This window comes from Poecilia latipinna, unplaced genomic scaffold (assembly GCF_001443285.1).
Source record: "Poecilia latipinna isolate Pla-1442-1.1 unplaced genomic scaffold, P_latipinna-1.0 Scaffold310, whole genome shotgun sequence".
In the NCBI taxonomy this organism is placed as follows: Eukaryota; Metazoa; Chordata; class Actinopteri; order Cyprinodontiformes; family Poeciliidae; genus Poecilia; species Poecilia latipinna.
In genome coordinates this window covers 354,902-373,613 of record NW_015112926.1, presented here as the reverse complement: position 1 = coordinate 373,613, position 18,712 = coordinate 354,902, and the positions used below count along the sequence as shown (strand labels likewise).

At 39.7% G+C, this 18,712-nt stretch overlaps 1 protein-coding gene across 4 annotated transcripts in view; it reads right to left on the bottom strand.

The window, feature by feature from the left end:
• rftn1b (raftlin, lipid raft linker 1b) overlaps positions 1-18,712 on the bottom strand; it is a 150,893-nt gene that overhangs the window by 116,590 nt on the left and 15,591 nt on the right. For 3 of the 4 annotated variants that reach the window (XM_015034755.1, XM_015034753.1, XM_015034754.1), the window contains one exon: positions 12,914-13,095. In XM_015034755.1, coding sequence (XP_014890241.1) covers positions 12,914-13,061 — 148 coding nt within the window. In that variant the 5' untranslated portion in view covers positions 13,062-13,095. The remainder of the gene's footprint in view (positions 1-12,913; positions 13,096-18,712) is intronic. The other variant, XM_015034752.1, reaches the window with a different exon arrangement.

The window sequence follows — 18,712 nt, the reverse complement described above, 5'->3', positions numbered from 1 at the left end:
TCATTAACGTCTCCTCCGAGTTTATGACCAATCAGTTCAGCTGCTGTTTCAGAGTCAACTAAAGCTGCAAAAAGAAAGTTAATTTCAGCCCTTTACTCCAACAAAAAAGCCACATATCATCTCATCCTAATTCCCTCTTTGAGGAGGAGGAAAATGGATGGTTGGTTTCAGGCTGGGCTGCGCTGGCGGGCCGCTGGGATTTACAGACAGAGGCATATGCTAATAGAAACGCAGAACTAATCCATCACTGGCTCTCTTCAGAAATAATTAAGTCAAAAATTATAGAAAGCCCCCGCTCCGGCACTTTAATCTCGCTGCAGATGGGGACCCCACTGATCAACAGGTGGCCTCTCCTAGTATGAACCTCCATCCCACCACTGTCATCCAAGTCTCCTGAAACAATGGTGGACACACAGCAGAGTGAAATACCAGACGGCTGCGTAATTATGATGGAGGGTGTGTGTGTGTGTGTGTGCGAATGATACTCATTTCATAATTAACCATCTACTGTGCATCTGTGACACCTGTCTCCGTCTTTTGTCTGCAGTTAAAACAATGGGCTAAAAATTAGATGCGTTCCAATGGTAGCCTCGAATTTTCAAAGTTTCTGTTTTGGGTGAAAAACAAAACTAAAAACCGAGTTGGTTTCGTTTTGTTTTGTTCTGAAAAGAGAAAAATCACTTTTTGCAAAACAGATGCAAAGATTGTATTTTTTTGTCATGGAAGGAAAATACACCCTCTTTCAACTTCAGAAGTCTGATTTTTAGGAAAAAATTAAATCCTAACCTGGTTTTTACCAGGTTATGGAAATTATCTCAATCTAACTTCAAGTATCTACAATGCACAAAAAAGTTTTTACTTATCAAAGATGGCAAAAAAAATAATAACATATGCATTTGCAAAGAACACCTTTAGTGCATCCTTGCTGCTTCCATTGAATCTAAGAGGGATCAATATTAGTGAGACAACTTCTAACCCTGTATTTACACTACATGCGTCTCCGCTCTATTGCGCACTTGTTTCAGTGATTTTCTCAAAATGGAAAGACATAAGCAGTGTTGCTCTTTCCAGTAACACAAATCCCAGGAAATTGACTGCAAGTTCAACCAATTTTATACAATGAAAAACTCAGGAACTTCATGAAAATTAAACACTAAATAAAAAAATAAGTTTCTTGGATAGGATGAAGGAGAAACGCTATAGATTTCATCCCTATACCAACATGTCAACACCAGATACTTCATAATTCCTAAGCTACACTATGGTGTAACAGACCTACTATTAGTGTCATTCGTAATTAGCTTACATCATACTGGTGTTATTTTCACCTTAAAAACACTAGCAAACAAGCAAAAATGTTCTAATTAATACGCATTTTGAAATACAAAAGACGTATTTCAGTGTAGCACATTAATTTAAATATTTAAAAGGGTTAGGGTTAGTGTTTTTATAGTTTGATGTAAATAATTTTTCAGCCTTGTGAAGACCGGACCATTATTAGATATGATCTAAGACATAAAATCCCTAAATCAAGAGGATGCACTTGCAGACTTACAGTAAATGTCACATAGCCAATTGTGAAAATAAGCTTCTTCCCTCGCTGCAGCACCTTGTGTACACATATAATCATAAAGTATTGGGTCTAGCTTATCAGGATTGTATTGGCCTCATCAGAGAAGAATAGAGAATTCTCCCTCCATGTTGCAGCTGGGGATGATGAACTCTGATTGCTTTTCCCTCATCTCTCCTCCATCACTGCAAATTCATCACACTCACAAATCGCTTTCTGCATGCCCACGTGGGTGTTAGTGCAATCACACCGTAATGTGCGCGCTAATCGACCCCAATCAGCACCTTGTTTATGACTGCCGCCCCTTGATGGGACGAGTTGGAAACAGAAGCAGGTCGTACTCGTCTCCTGTTTCAATCTGACTCCGTCTCTGCACATTCTGAGTGAAATAGAACAATTTGCACTGGATTTTCTCAGAATTTTCAAATCCATTTGTGAAATACATAAACAAAAGTGCATCTTGTTTCTCATTGACGCTGTGACTCTTAACAGGGGAGCTGAGAGTCTGGCGTCAACAGAGGGGTGGAGCTGCAGAAATAGGAAACCTACATGCCAAATCGGTCAAACTAGAGTGAATTTCAAATATGCTTTTGATAAATGCTTGGCGCCCGGTTCCTAACACATCCACTGGGAAGGGCGCGGGCAACATCAGAGGGTCTGAATCAGGGAGCTGGAACCGGTTAATGGAAGTGGGAATAGACGCTGGAACACGGACAAAACCAAACACAACGAAAAAAAATAATAAGTTCTCTAAATCACTGTCTCTTTGTTTAACTAAACAGACGCATGCTTGTAATATCAACCTGGAGTAAAAGGTGAACATCCACCAATTCCTCCACCCACAAAATGATAGGAAAACAGATGTTAACCAGAGATGTTTTCCTCAGGTTTTTTCAGTTTGCAATTGTTGCAACATAGATATTTGATGTTATATTAATTTTTAGAAGGCTGTTTGAAGGACGCACACCTGCTTATCAAGCACTCCATTTTATACCTGAAAGGTTCATGAAGGGAAATAAATACCCACCCAGTCAGTCGGTCAGTCAAAGTTATTTATTACCTGTCAGTCTTCAGTAACAAACAATATTGTTCTCTCATAATTCCCTTTATAAAAAGAGAGAATTCCTGGTTTAACCTTTAAAAATAAACCATTTATGTTCTGACTGCGCCGAGTCAACTTCAACATTTAATAGGATACCAAAAGCCTGGTATAGACCAACATGGTACTTGTGTGCTTTTCTTTTTTTTTTTTTTTTTTATAATTTCTTTGAGCAGTTAAAGGTCTGAACTTGCTGGTAACTTGCTGGGACATTCACTCCAGTGAAGATTGTCGACTGCCTTAAATGTTTTCCACTTGTGAATAATCTTTCTCGCAGTAGAGTGATTGACTTCAGATTGTGTTCCCACTGAGAACACAGCATGGCCATTCAATACCACACATTCACTATGTTGTGTTATTGACAGTCTTAATGGAAACGCTCCTGTGAATGCACCAAACCTAATCAAGAATCAACCTTTGTTTTGTTGGCAGGGACTATTATTTAAAAAAAAAAAAAAAAAAGGTTTTTATTTCTTTTTCAGATAACTGCTAACAGAAAAAGACACCTTCTCTCATAAAAGTGATTAATGCCAGGTGAAAAACAAGCAATTTAGTGCCTTGAATCACTTCTGTTTACAAGGATGTTGTGGTTGTGAGGACAAAAATTTTCATTTTTTCCAATCATGCAAATCACAATCAGAGTCTCCAAGGTTGCATGAGCTGCTCTGAAAAGGGAACAGGTGGAACAAATTCAGGCTGATCACAATATGGCAACGTGTCTCACAGCAGCGAAGGAGAGCACAAATAGTATATTCAGTGTCATTATCATGAACAGTCATAAGATTTTTAGAGTATTCTCCAAGCTTTCTTTCTGTCAACAAAATTACAGGAGGGCTGGTAGTGTCATTTTGCACATTTCCACGTTGGGAGGAATCTATGAGTTTTGGTTTCAGTGATTGCTTGTTTTCATTTTGGCTAAGAGATTGCGTGACACATTTATGAGATGAAAAAAAAAAAAACGTTGAACCTCATAAAATCATTTCCAAACCCTGGAAAAATGTCAAGCAGGCTTTTCCTCGCAGCATCAAACCTGTTTATGTTTTGGTCCCTTTATCCAGTTATGACGTCTTCGCTTTCCCCAAATCAATAAAACTTTGTGATCTTATAAAAAATATCAAAACATTTATACATCATTTCACATCTGAAGGAGGAGATTATGCCTGCCAATTATGTTGAAGAGAAAATAAAAAAAATTGTGTCATAAAGATGTTTGTCATTGAATAATTTACTAACAATTATTTAATAAAAAGCTTTTAACATCTACATCTTAACCGCACTTAAACAATTTAGCCTTGTTCTGTAGTGCTACAGAAAAGTACCAGTGAAGAGCACTGTTTATTTTTTTCACAGACTAAGACAAAAGTAAAAATGTTAGCAGTTGTTGCACAATAGAGAACAGAGATAAAGAATTACATCATACTTATTGTCACTCTTCTGTTTAAATAAAAGCAGTTAGGTTTGACTACACATTTTGTTTTAAATATCTGTGCTCCTGCGTGCGGAGAATCGTGGTTCAAGTTTTCTTTTAGTTTCATGGAATATGTAAGCAGAACAGCCACTTGTGACTAACAAATGACTAACAACGTTGATTCCTTAAAGTGTTTTTGTCTGTGTTTGTCCATTTAACCCACCTTCAAAAGAAATGCATTCAAAGAAATCTCTGTGATCCATATTTCACAAAGTTGTTTCAAGGTTGGAAGTTGGACAAACTTATAAATTGAAAGCTTTGATTATTGTTTCGTCTTTCTTCTTCACCACAACACACAGGAGCAGCACAATCTCTCCATCTCCCACTCCATCCTACATCCACAAGTGAACAGGACACGAAGACACTTGAACTCCTCCACCTGAGGCGGAGAGTGGCTCCTCACCCAGAGGACGCAGTTCACCTTTTTGCAGCTGACAGCCATGGCCTCAAGCAAGTGTTAGCTCACATCTTTCACACCGTTTTCTGCAACATTCTTCTCGTTTCAAAGCAGCAGTTTAGCTGTTATAATTTCTACATTCTTCACACTTCTCTCTTCATGCAACCTGCTATTCCTGTGAACAAAGTGTTTGTGTAATTCCTTTAGAAGATGTGACAAATGGCGTGTGAATCCCCTCGCTTCAGCATGGAAGAACAAAGAGCCCGAGGTGGAAAAACTGAGTTAAGATCGGAGCTGTTGTCGGAGCTGCCGCTATTCCTCTGAGGAGTTTTAGGTATTGTCCAGCAGTAAACATGAGCAAACTCCATCTGTTTTGACCTTGCTTAATAGTGTTACCCCTCTGAGATCTGAGGCTGAACCTTAAAACATATTTTCTTTTGTCCACTTGGCAGGAAGGGAGTTCAAAGCTGAGGTCACTTCCTGTATATCCACTTTTTGCCGCCTCTCAGGCTTCTTGGCATCTAAAAATAGCTGAGAAAGATCCTCTACCCCATCATGCACACATAAATACATTTGTTCCTCTATGGGAGGTGCTTTCAGGGGCAGGCTGCAGACCGGCGGAGGTGTTTTGTTAAATTTAGACTGTTTGCTCTTCTGCTGTGGAGACCCTGATTGCATTTCGACACAATCAATACTGGCATATTGGATCTGAGTGAGAGGGCAATAAGAGCCAATAAAGCTTTGAGGGGGCGCTCAGGCGTATTTTCTGTCAGGCAGGCGGGGAAAAAACAGCATGTTAGGCCTACAGGCCATGTTGGAGGATGAATCAAGCAGGAAGGCTGGATGAAATTCAGCAGAAGTACAAACAAACCTAAACGCAAGACAAACCGACATGCACCGAGACAACAGTCTGCAGACAATGTCACACGAGTACATTTGTACACACACACACAACACAAACACTTCCTATCGTGGCTTAAATCTCCCTCCCTTCATTTCCTCTCTACTCATGACACTCAGTTAATCGTCCAATGACGTAGATTCCCGACTGAGAATGCAAAGTTTAGATCTCAAAATTAAAAACCCACATCGCCCCAGGGTGTGTTGTTATGTTGATGCAGAGGGACTGACGATAAGCGTTATTAAGAAATCCCAGTTATGACTGGAATCTCAGACATCTCCGAGGATTTCAGAAAACAAATGCTCAACACATCCAAAAGTGTCTCTGAATCTTATTTGTTGTTTTGCACCTGCGCTCCCGCTTTGTATTCCTCCATCCTTCTGACCCTTTATCTTATTTCCAATAAAAACTGGCACGCAGCTGCGAAACCCGCGCTGCTTTCAGAACCAAACAGCCCGAATCAAATCATGGCAAAGATATCTCTCTGCGTGAGCAAAATTACATTTCGTTCACAAACACAGCACATTTGAAAACATGACAAAATGAGCTTATCTTAAACATACTGCTGAGCAGAAGGGAAAGAGGAAGGAGCCGGGCAGAAAATCTGTGTTTCCTGTTGCTCAGAACTTTGTCAGCAGTTGCAGCTGTTGAGCCTGCTGAGATCCGGCCCTGTCACACGCCTCAAACGCTGCTGTTACATCTGTGTCAGTAAACAACCAGTCTGCGCCTTTTTTTTTGCCGGAGAAATCTGAAATAAAATCCAAGTCATTCAGAGTCCAGCTGAGTTAAGATTGAACCAAGAAGAGATGATACTAACCTAAATTTGCATCGTTGCCTTGGTATTCCATATTAACACAGATTTATGCACTGTGAAGCACAGACCTTCACTATTGATGTTTGTTTTATTTCCATGTCAGATTTCACCCCAAGTCTAAATCAATTTATAAGTCTGGAGGAAGTCTAAATAAAACACAGAATTGCTGTGGAAGATTATTTAAAATCTTTATCCTTCTGCTTAATTTAACACATACTCAAACATTTATTTTTTATTTCATTTTAACTGCTTTAAGTGATTTTGAAAATAATAAGAATATCTTTACAGAAGTCCGATCTAGAGGGACCAATAAACCAACAGTAATGTTTTTGGATAGTGGAAGAAAGCCGGAGTACCCAGAGAGAAACCGTGCAGGCAAAGGGAGAACCTGGAAACTCCATGCACAAAGACCCAAAGCCAAGATTCGAACCTAGAAAATTATTAATTACCCTGGAGTCCAAGCAGTTCTTTGCAATATTGATATTTCATACAATGATATTGATAAAGAGACATTTGCAGCCCTAGTTTTCTTTAGAAATCACCATCCAATAATTGATTTTAAGCAGCTGAAAGATCAATGTGTTTATACAGAAAGAAACAGTTTATTTTTGCTCTTGTTTATGTACTGTAGCACAGCTGGCTTGTGCAGGAACACTGAACATCTGCAGTTAAAAACGCCATTGAATCTTCTTCACTTATTGCCTTGGAATAAGTTTTCTATTCTTGGCTGTAAACTGTCTGACCTACAATAACAACACAGAGAAAGAGTCAGATTGAACCAACTGAAGATAAAGGAGGCTAAGGGCAGAAATTATAGTATTTAATTTTTAATGTTGTGGGTCGGAAAAGCTCAAATGAATCAGAATGAAGAAAGTTAATTTCTCTGAGTGCAGGAAATGAGTAGATATGTTTGGACAAAAAGCGGGTCAGTGTCCACTTTTTAAAAAATGGGGGACATTTGATTCAACAATCAGTGTTACTTTAGAACCAAAGTCAGATTTTCTCCTAAAGTTATTCAGTCCTGGGTTGTTCCTTTAACAAAACACTGAACTCTTTGTAACCATCAGGTACATGGTTGGGCAGAAAATAATTTAAAATTCAACCAGTGTTGTAAGAAAAGCTTTGAAACGCTTACAGAAAGTCTGGAAGAATTTTAATTAAAAAAAGTTTTCATAAAACTCAGACTTATTAGGGAACAACATATAATCAAATTCAAAGTGGGTCAATCCTAAAAAATATTAAGATGCATCTTTTATTTTTCATAAACATGGTGGTGAACATCAAATGCATTACATGAAGTAAAGACTATTGAAAGATTTAACAGAAATGAGCAAGAATTTACTCAATTGTTAAGAAACATGTAAACATGTCAAACCTTTGTTTGCATCCCAAGACAAAAAAAGTAAGAGCAAAACCCAACGTGTATGCAAAGCATCACAGCCATTGCAAATCGGTAAAATAAATAAAACCAACCCTAATATTCTAATCCATTGTTTTATCCAACCCAAATTACTGCTTGGTTCATATTCTGCTCAGTTTGGCTGCATCTAACCTAAGATCGTGTTTTTATTCCAGCTGCAGAGCCAAACCTTGGGCACTGGAGCTGCAATGGAAATCTAATGTAAAAACCACATGACCGTGAATTCAGTCTTCAATGTCATTCTCCCCTTCAATAACTGTGATTCAATTCCACCTCTCAAGCTGAGGAGCCGGAGGATAAATCCGGGCTTCCCCACCATCCAGCGACTAATCTCCCCTCGGAAAAGCAACTCTGCCGCTTGTCGGTCCTGCTGACCCTTCCTGCAGCTCAGTCTTACGTTTAAGAGGAATAATAGACGGAGGATTGGGACGGATGGGGGGCTTCTCAGTCACCTGCCACCACTGCTACAGCTCATATTAACAAGGGGACCCGGGGCTCCGGGGGCTTTGCATATAAATGAGGTGTCTCGTTCCTGAGATGATATCAAACGCTGTGTGTGCCTGGATCTGGATCCGTGTGTGAGCGCGTCCTAACCGGCATCCATGTCCGCGGCAACATCTTTATTTTCGCAGTATTCCCCTCGCGTACGGAGCTGCAGACATCCTGCATATTGAGCAAGTTTTCAATGTTTCAATTCCTCCTGGCGTTTTAAACATCTGAAAATCACATCGTGGAAAATAACATCCCAGAGTCGGCAGCGCTCGCATTTAGAGTGAAATGGTCGCTTTCCACACCATCTAACACGGGAACAGCCGAGCGCTTCCTAGTCTCCCTGTGGGGTCACGATCTCAATATCAAACAAACTCTGTGTTTCGGTTTTTTCCTGTGTTTTTTTTTTTTTTTTTTTTTTTTTTAGAGTTGAATGGTTGAATCCGGACGGCCTTGAAACTGAACAGCAGCTCATTGGTGGGCCCACGCTGATATTCAGAACGGGTTTATTACACGCAGCTCTTCACCAATTTACCTCGTCTCTCATCAGTGTTTCTGCGCTGAAAGGTGTTATTTTTATACATTTGGCGACTGGTGACTAACCTGCGGGGACACTGTGGCGGTGGCAGCAGCAGCCCTGCTATGATCTAATCCTGTGGCGAGCAATTACAGCAAACATTATTCATGGTGCAGAAGTGGAGTGAACCGAGCATCATGAGGCTGCACTCTGCAGTTTGTGAGGAAAACGGGAAACAAAACATTTCTTGTGAAATATGTTGAGGCAGAGTTCTGCTGCTTCTCTGCATTTAGAGAGATATTTTGCTCTTTATGAGCATATGCGGCACGCCTTGGAAAAACCGAGAACAAGTCAACTAAGCAGAAAAGGAGGGGGGACAAAGTCGGCCTTCAACTTCTGAGAAAATAGTGACTTTTGAGGAATTTGCAATATATACTAGTTGAAACCATTCCAATCATAATCATAAACATTGTGTTTGAATTCAACTTGTTCGCAGAGTAAATCTGACTGTCAGGCATGTGAGTTTTCTGGGGAGGGAAAACTCACAGCTGATTAACATACCGGCTTCATTTGGCTCTTTACACACTTTTGGTTTCGGCCAAGAAGCTGCACGTTTGAAAGGAATAGATAGATTCTTTACATCGCAGCCACAACAACATCCATAACTTTGTAAATGCTATGAGAGAAGAAAAGATCGTTGTTCAATTGGGAGACTGCGATGCAGCCACAAACTTTCTCCAGAGTTTATGTACAACATGCAAATGAATCCTAGCAGCAGAAAGACAGAGACAGTCCTTACTAACAAAATAAAACAAGCCAGAACCATTTGCATGATCAGAAGCATTATAATGTACTGGAAACTTTTTAGTTTGTCCTATTACAATGCAGAATTAAAATACTGATTAGTCGACATGGTATCTTAAAGCAATGCAATTTATTATTTGACACAAAAGTAAGTTTAATTACCCAAAATGTAAAAGTAATCAGCTAGGGATCTGTCTTTAGCTAACTATGTGAAAGTCAGTATTCATGGCCTTCCAGCTCAGTAGCCACCACTGCCTGTTTTCTTATTCATAATCTTTGAATGTGCTTAAATATTTTACAGGTTTCCTGTAGAAAAAAGTCAGACACATGAATCAGTACCTTCACTTTGGTACATGGTACAGAGTAATTACAGCCACGAGTTACACACTAACCCTTCAACCTGAAAATCTGCTGAATGCATGAAATATTTCACACTCTGGGGCCACATGTACGTACATATTTCTTTAATTTAATGTGCTCCACTGGGAAGCCAGCAAACACACACGTTACAAAGAAGGAAATATAGACTGGCAGTGGCTAAAAGGAAACTGATTACTATAAGGTCTGAACCCCCACCATTATTGAGGCTAATAATAAAAAAACTGGTCATGAATCACACACACACACACACACACACACACACACACACACACACACACGCAGTTATAATGAGGCATCCAGTCTGTGTCCCGCCCTCATGTCAGGTCCCAGAGGATGTCTGGCCCCCCGGACGTTCCTCGGCTCCTTCATCCATTCACCTCGTCCGCCTCGCAAAGTAATGGAGACTAATCAACTGTCAGGATGAGCACACAACACACTACATCTCCCTGCTTCCTGTGGCACCCCCCATCCTCACAACAAACCTCCACCCAGCCCCCACCCACCACCACTTCAGCTGTAACTCTTGGGGCCAGAAATAACTGAGCGATGGCTATATATACCAGTCAGGCTCCTCCTCCACCTGGTGCATTTATTTCCCATTAACTTACCTCAGCCTTTGTGACCTCCATTATATGTTTAACCCTAATCTCACTCTAATACCATGCCTAAACCTATATTAACCCAGACCTTACTCCAGCAGGCTTTCTGTCTTCTGTAATAAAGGATAATCAGAGAGGGACAGGAGAATGGTGTGTTTATCAATCCATCCATCTTCTATACCTGCTAATCCTATTCATGGACCTTGGGGGCTGAGCTCAATCTGAGCAGTCAGCGAGTTTAAAGTGGGGTACAGCCTGTACAGGCCGTCAGTCAGTCACACAGCTGACATAAAAACAAAAAGCACACTAAAGGCTCCTCTACATTGCTTGTGACAAATTCCTTCTTTTCCCACAATCCTAATGGATGCTTCAGATAATGGCACTAAAGGCAACGCTTGCAACTGGTTGTCCCAACTCTCAACCTTATCAGCTTGGTGTTGCATACAAAATAGTTCGAGGTGAACGCTGGTTCTAGTCAAGAAGTTTACTGTCCAACACCAAGTATGCGGTCGTCGGACTATCTGTATAAACTCTATAAATTCAAATTCAGCTTTTGAATGTCAGAAATAGATCTTGTAATTAATAGTGCCGAGGAGATCTGGGTGTATTTTCAACTTGCAGCTAAAAAGATCCAAGAGCTGACTTCATTTCAGCAAGCAGTTTGCAGAAATACAACAGGAGCAGCATTTCTGCATGATGACTGGCAAAATGGTTAAACACCTTCTGAGCCTTGCATGTTCAAGACCATGCTTCAGCAGAACTGGTTCACACAGTGGAGTAATCGCTCAGAGAGTCAGTTCTGCTAGTGAGCTAATAATGAAATAAAACCAGGTGAAATAAGTCTGAAAAATGCAACACATCAGCCTTTAGGACTCAAGTTAAAGGATCAAAACCAGCTGTCAACATGTACATTAGGCTACATATGTTTAAAGATCTATTATTTGCTTGGAAGTCAGTTTGTCGGCATATTTTTATACTAAGAATATCAATGTCCATGTGGGACATTATGTCCCTGAAAAACAATAAAATATTAATTTAAATTGATTATTCTGGAAAAAATATGAATCCATTAAATACAAAATTGCAAGTAACCTTGCAATTTTGTTGTTTTCAAACTATTTCCTGCATTCTTATCCTGCCTGGAGTTTCCATTTGGAGATTTATGTTTGAATGAAACATCAAGGTAATTAGTTATTTTTCAAACATATTAATAGAAGGCATCTAATGCATACATTAGATGCCTTCTAAATACATTTTAACCATATTGTATTGTTTCTATTTGTGCCTTTTCTACGCATTTGCTTTGCAAACTTTGCTAAGCTTTTTTAGAAACATTTTATATTTGAAGCCGTTTGTTTGTTCTCTTTTTACCTCTTTAGTTCGTCATCACAATCAAAATTTTAAATAATTTTTTACCAAAAACAGTCGTTTTTCTTCTCCTGAAACAATTCAACCTTTCAAATAATTTAATCAAGCTTAATTCATAATGTCGAGCGAATTCTTGACACGCACCCAGTAGTGCTCCTTCCCAGACAATACCAGTTCTCCATGTCAGGAGAAAATGGCCACCTTCCATCTTACAAACACCTCTGATTGGAGAGAGGAAGAAGCAAAGACGACTCGACAGGCTCCTTTTCTTCGTAACTAGTTGGATACTTTTGTGAAGGAAGGTGTCACACGTTCATGTTCTAAAAGGAAGCCTTCAGAAAACCTTTAGCTGCTTTATAAAACTGACCACTAACCACAATTTCCTCAAGATAAAACTTCTGACCTTGAACAACACACCTTCCAAACAATTAGGCGATGTCCATTTAGTTTGTTTGCATCCCCTACCATGGCAGGACAGACCCTGGTGCACATTATATATGACCGCCAGCTGGATGTTTGACACAAATTGGTCTGGAAAGTTCTATATCATTAGCACAAATCATGACTGACTAACTGTCAGGAGTGAAATTATAATAGATGCTGCCATACAGGCAACAAGCACTAATTAACACTCTGTCATTATGAGAAAATTGTGATGAAAATTATAGCCAGCGTGCTCTTACTCCATGAGACACAGATCTCTTCTGTCCTTCATGTTTTTTTCTCCTGGGGATGTGGCGTAGTGGCATTTTCAGAGGTCAAATTAATCATACTGGATGTAGCATTAGTTGAATAAGTCCAAACACTGCATAAATGAAGATATCACCCAGCAGAGCTAATGTTCTCACTATGTTGCCCTATTGTGAAGCAACATGAATCAGCACAACCCTCAAAACAGCAGCTACTCACATTTTTACCACCTGCCAGAGTAAAATGACAGTAATGTATCTGCTTTATGAGGCTGTAAGGATAACAGATCGATAACAGTGGAAGCTCTGGAGAGTTCATTTTCTATCTATGGACATTAGGGGAAGATATGTGGAAATGATCTGCAGGGAGCCGATAAAAGTAAATTGTAGAGCTTACCGTCTTTGCCAATCAGGAAGTCCAGGTACCGGTATGTGTAGGCCACGCCCACCTTGGTCTCCACTTGTGGTCTCTTGAGGGTGGAGTAAATCTTTCCCGGACTGTTCTCGTCTGACGCCGGTTTCATCTTTCGCAGTCCGCAGCCCATGGCTCCACAGTTTGTCAGTCCTATGCAGATGCTGCTGAACACAAGAACAAAAAACAGAAGTTGCTCAACAAACATCAAACATTTGTTTGGTTTCCCCCATTTGGGAGTCTTCACAGCTCCATCTCACCCCAACCCTAAAATCTTCCTCTGTCACAACAAACCTCAACATATCCACCTTCTTTATGTCTCTTCTTTTCCTCCCTAATATGTTTTGTGCAGATGTTCATTGTTCATCCTCTGCATATCTTAATCTCACCAACATTATCTCCAAGCGAACCAGAGATGTCCTCGTAATATGAACATTTCTAATCCTGTCAATTTCGATGACTTCTAACAAAAATCTAAACATTTAATCTTCACCTCCTCTCTTTTTTTCACTGATGCTGCCTCTAAACCACCTTGCAAAGGTATTCACACTCTGAACACTTCCCCATTTTCTCACATTGCAGTTTCAAATTTCAGTATGTTTCTTTGGGATTTCATGTGGCAGACAAACATTGCATAGTGTATAATTATGGTATTAATAGAAAAAGACAGTGTGTTTGGAAAGGTATTTGTAAAAATGTGTTAAAGTGTGACCTGCATTTGTATTCAGCCACTCCAAATCAATAATTTGCACATGTAAATGCTAAGGGCTTTTCTCTGTTGCTCTTTGGAAGTGAATTTGAAATTCCACAGATTATAAATTGGATTTAAGTTTATACTTTGAGTTACTTATATTGTAGCACATGAATATGCTTTGATTCCATTGTAGCACAGTATGTTTAGGATCACTGAACCTGTCAGTCTTTTGCATTTTCTAACAAGTTTTCATCTCAAATTGCCATCCATTTAGTTCAGTCTGCCTTCCGATCAACTTTGACACACTTCCTGTAACCCGATAAAAAAAAAAGCTTGACAACAGCATAGCAGATATTTTGCCACCATGTTTCATCACGATGTTAGTGTCACTTGCAGTAAATGACGGAACAATAAATTATGCTCTCTACCAAGTTAAGGTATCCAGCCATTGATGCCTAGAGTTTTGCAAGAGGAGCAGTGATCAAAAGTACTCCAGCAAATCAACCTCTGAATGACTATCAAGAAAAAAATTCACAATTTTGAAGTGGAAAAGTCTTTTCTACGTACTTTAAACATTTCACATTTGTTCATAAATCCTCATGTGTGGTTGAATAAAAACAATTTGTATAAGAAAAATGCAAAAAACAAAAAACTCTGCTACTAAAGCAGATGCTTGACGTGACTGGTTGCTTTTCACAGCACCGTATACTGCATTGACTAAGACAACAGGCAGATATGATACAGCTGCAAAATTATTATTGGTGCCCTTTTAGAGATGATCATTCAATAAAATGATGGAGTTAGGTAAAGAGAAAGGCTACTCACCAAGCTGAACATCAGAAGGTCAACGAAAACACATTTACACTATATCACAGAATCAGTTCAGTTCTACTGCTGGCAGTGATTTCTGGTAAAGAACAGGAAAATAAATCTACTGGAAAGGAAATAAGAATACAGCACAAGAAGACTAAAACACAGCTCCATGTTAGGGGTGGGCAATACGGACTAAAAGCTGATAAGAATAATTTATTAGCACTTTTTTAGGTAATTGATTGCTGTGTCTGAGTATCACAGCATTTATAGACCCACAAACACAAATACTGCTCTAAAAACCCATTCCTACTTGTAACACTCTTTAAGACACCAGTTACACAAAGAAATGCAAACAGTGACATTTAGTTATATTTTCAAATTCACTGACACTTTCACTTAAGCACTGGAGAAAACAGTCAGAATAACAATCCTGACACTACAGCCTGACGATTGAGACAATTGATTTGCGTGTTGGACGCAGGACTCCGGACCTCAAGAACCGGAGTTAGAAATCCTTGTGTTTGTAGTTCTGGATCTCTCAATCGCTTGCAAAGGGAGGCGACCTGGAGTCATTTTTATCAGATGACTGAGCCACCGAGGCTAACGTCTCATTCCAGAGGAGTAGTAGCTCTTCTCCAAACCACCCTTTAAGGAATACTTGAAGAATAGCAGCATCAGGAGAAGCTACGTCGGTAAAGAAGTGAAAAAGGGCAGTTGGACTTGAATAATAAACGTGTAATTTCCACTGGAATTACTGTATTGTTTTTCAACTGAAACACTGAGTGCCTTTAAATCTAGACTAAAGTCCCACCTGTTTAGAGTTGCTTTTTAAATGCAATCAATAAAAAATTAATCAACAATCTGATGTGTGACGACGGCACTTGACAAAATGTTTCAGTTGTTTATGATGAAAAGCATTTGAAACGCTTTGTTGCTGAAAAGTAAATAAAATTTGATTGTTTGACATTTAGGAGCAAACTGAGATCTTTCAACTGCTGCTTTTTCAGTTTGCTTCAAGACAACAACAACTGTGAAAACTTCGGCAGACACAAGGATAATTAAAAAGTTCCACCTTCAAAGAAACACTAACGGTAAGAGAAACTATTATTACTGGAGGTATGACTACGTTAAACTGATTTGTTCCAGCACATACACTTGTTGAATTACTGCTGACGGCTTGGGTAAAGTGAGAAGGGGAGGGGTACTGAATCATGCATGCTTTTGCCAGAGCGTCCTATTGTGTGCGTCTGATTAAACTCCAGACAGAATGGACGGACGAATGGCTGTAGTGCCCTCTGCTTCCACCTCAGCTGATGAGACACCCCTCTCTGCTTCTTTATTATGTTCCCATCTAATTATGGAATGTTGCTGGGCCTCAGCAGGATCCAGGTCGGCCGTCGCTTTAGAGCAGACAGGACGGGAAGTAAAGAGGGGGGGGGGTCGGGATGTAGGAAGGAGTGGGTGGCGAAAAAGGAAACGAGCAGACGGGGGCTCTGTTAATGAGGTGAACAGCAAGAATGGAAAAGGTGAGAATCAATCAAGGGAGAGAGAGGAAGTCCTGTGTGGCCGGGATGGAGACTGTTCATTTAAAAAGATGGGTGGAGGCAGAGGAGGGGAGCGGGCAGCAGGTAATGCATGGCAAGCAGAGTCCAGAGAGAGAAAGAGCAAGCAATTAGAGTGCAGTGAATAGGAAAAGAGGTGATCAGCATATGACAAGAGTGCCGGGAGCAGCAAAAGGAGTGAGAAATGAAGCAAAAGATTCATTACAGTTGTCATGAAAAGAACTGCTTCCTGTGGCTTGAACATGAATGTCTTTGTTGAGCTTTATGAATCACACTCTTATCTCTGCAAGCTCCAGAAATGGATTGAACACTGTTTGGTTTGTAATTAAAACCGGCAGACATGTATCCACCCCGACCCTTAGTCTATGTGAGCAAAGCTGCAGTGGTGCTAAACAGTGGCTGTGCTTCCATTACAAACGTGGGCAAAACTTTTTCAATATTCTAAAAAAAAAAAAAAAACATACAATTTCACAATTGTGGTGTTTCCACAGTAAACAGGAGGAAATGCAATTAAAATCACTCGTAAACAAGTTTGTTCATATGATAAGTCATTTAAAAAAAGCTGCATCATCATCCTCCTGCCACTTCCTGTTGTCTTCTTCACCTTTTCTGCCAGTAGTAACATCCGATTGTTGATTACAATTTATGTGATGCAAAAAAATTGTTCCATTGCAGTTTTAGAAATACACTAAGTCTGATACAAGTGAAAATCCACTTCATCCTGGAGCAAAAGCCTTTTATCAAAAAACATGAGTATTTTTCAAAATTAGTGTGTTTCTATTAAGCAAATTAACTTTTGTAATTTTGCAATTATACAGTCAATGGAAGCGGAGCCAGTTTCAAACATGGGATGCATCCCTTTCTGCTGTTTTTTAAAGCCAGGGCCTCAAAATCTCTAATATCCTGCATATAATTGTTCCTGCAGTTTTTCTAATGAGATACCAAACACAGCAGGAGGGGGTTCTCTGATTATATTAAACATAGATAAACACGCCACCTCTCCCCTTCCTGTAACTTTAGGGAATACCAAAGAAAGGCAATACCATCAAATTTATCCACTTGTTTAAAAAACTAAAATCTAGGCTGTTTGCAATTTTGTGTTCACAGGAAACACAGCGAGCCACTGTTTAGCTATCAGAATGCTTAACTTTGTTTAGAAACAAAGAGTTATTCTTTATGTTGGTACTCTAAAATGTATGCAACTCTTAATTAGCAAACCTCAAACTGACCAACATGTCACAAAGAGCAGAACTGCAGAAAATATATACAACTCTGTGGTCATGGGGCCTTTTCCAGAATCAACAGTATATCTGGGTTACGGAGTTTCCAGTGAAAATCCCACAGCGATCAGAGTTTTCTGGTGCTCACAGCAATGGCTGAAGGTTTTATCTTAAACTTTTAAGTCAGAAAGGAAGATAAATTTGAAATCTTTCCGCTCATTTGAAACCTTTGTGGTGACGAAGTGCTGCCATCAGTCAGAGAAAGCAGTGGACCACCATATTCAAACGCTGCCTTCCCTCTGCCACCTGCTGCTTGAGCTGATGGCCGATTTGCCAGAAGAGGGAAGAAAAGTATGCTCAATATTTCCACTTAAAAGACCACCAGCTGTTTGGCAATGCTTCTAATCGAGGAAAAGTTAAAGAAAAAATGTTACTTGGTAAATTAAATACCTAAAGCAGACTTTCTCCCGAACCGTGTAGCAAACTGTGACTAGCTAAAATCAACTATTCAGCCTTCCAAATTTGGAAAGTGCAGAAAAACCAGATGACATATTCTGAGTAAGAAATATGTTTGCTTTGCGATAAGCATTCACTCGTTTCCAGTTTTCCTAAACAATCCCTGTTGTACCATTCACATCCTTTAAATTACAAATTGGAGATAGTCGCAGAGTGACCAGAATTTGTTTCCACTCCCCCACCTGTTGCTTTGTGACCACAGCAAGAGGAATGAAGTGAAAAAAAAATCCTAAAAATCACTTCCAGTCGGGTGGTTTTGAATGTGTCTTGTTTAGGAGAAACATCTAATCATGTCTTGGATACGAGAGAAATCCTGCTATCAATCACCACCAACCTGAAGCTGCATGTTGTCAGCCAACTGGCTAAAGGAAGGGAATTTCTTTAAACGTTTTTAGTTGAAAGAAAGTTGGCCGTTTGGACATGTTTCTAATATGGAAAAATCCCTGTATTTATAGCAAACTAGTTCCACCAATCACCAACTATTTTAGGAACATGTCAAGAACAGGCAGTGAGAGTTAGCCTGGCTGCCAGCAAAATAAATCAGCCTGCGCCGAGCTCGATCCAAAGGCAGGTAACCATCTAATGTCTGTTTGTCAGGCATCCAACTCTGCTTTACAGAGAGCAGAACTGCTCTGACCATATATTTTAAAAGTTGTAGGAAAAAGTTTTTTAGAATTAGGATTTCTTTTACAGTGTCTTAACTAGCAAAGATGCTATTGTTTGAGATCGACTTGGAAATCTTGTTTTGTGACTCAGGAGATAAGACCAGCTTAATATTTAGAGGAAAGTATAATTTGCGGGAGTTAGCACAGTTAAAATCTGATTGTACTCAGAACTGGAAGTTTCCAAATTCCCAGTCGCAAAATTCAACTGGAATGCCCTCTGAAGTCAGATTTCCCACTAGGAAACTGGAAGTAACTCCATCTATCTCCAGTTTACGACTTGTAAGGCCGACTTTGCATTTCAACGCGGTCGTTCC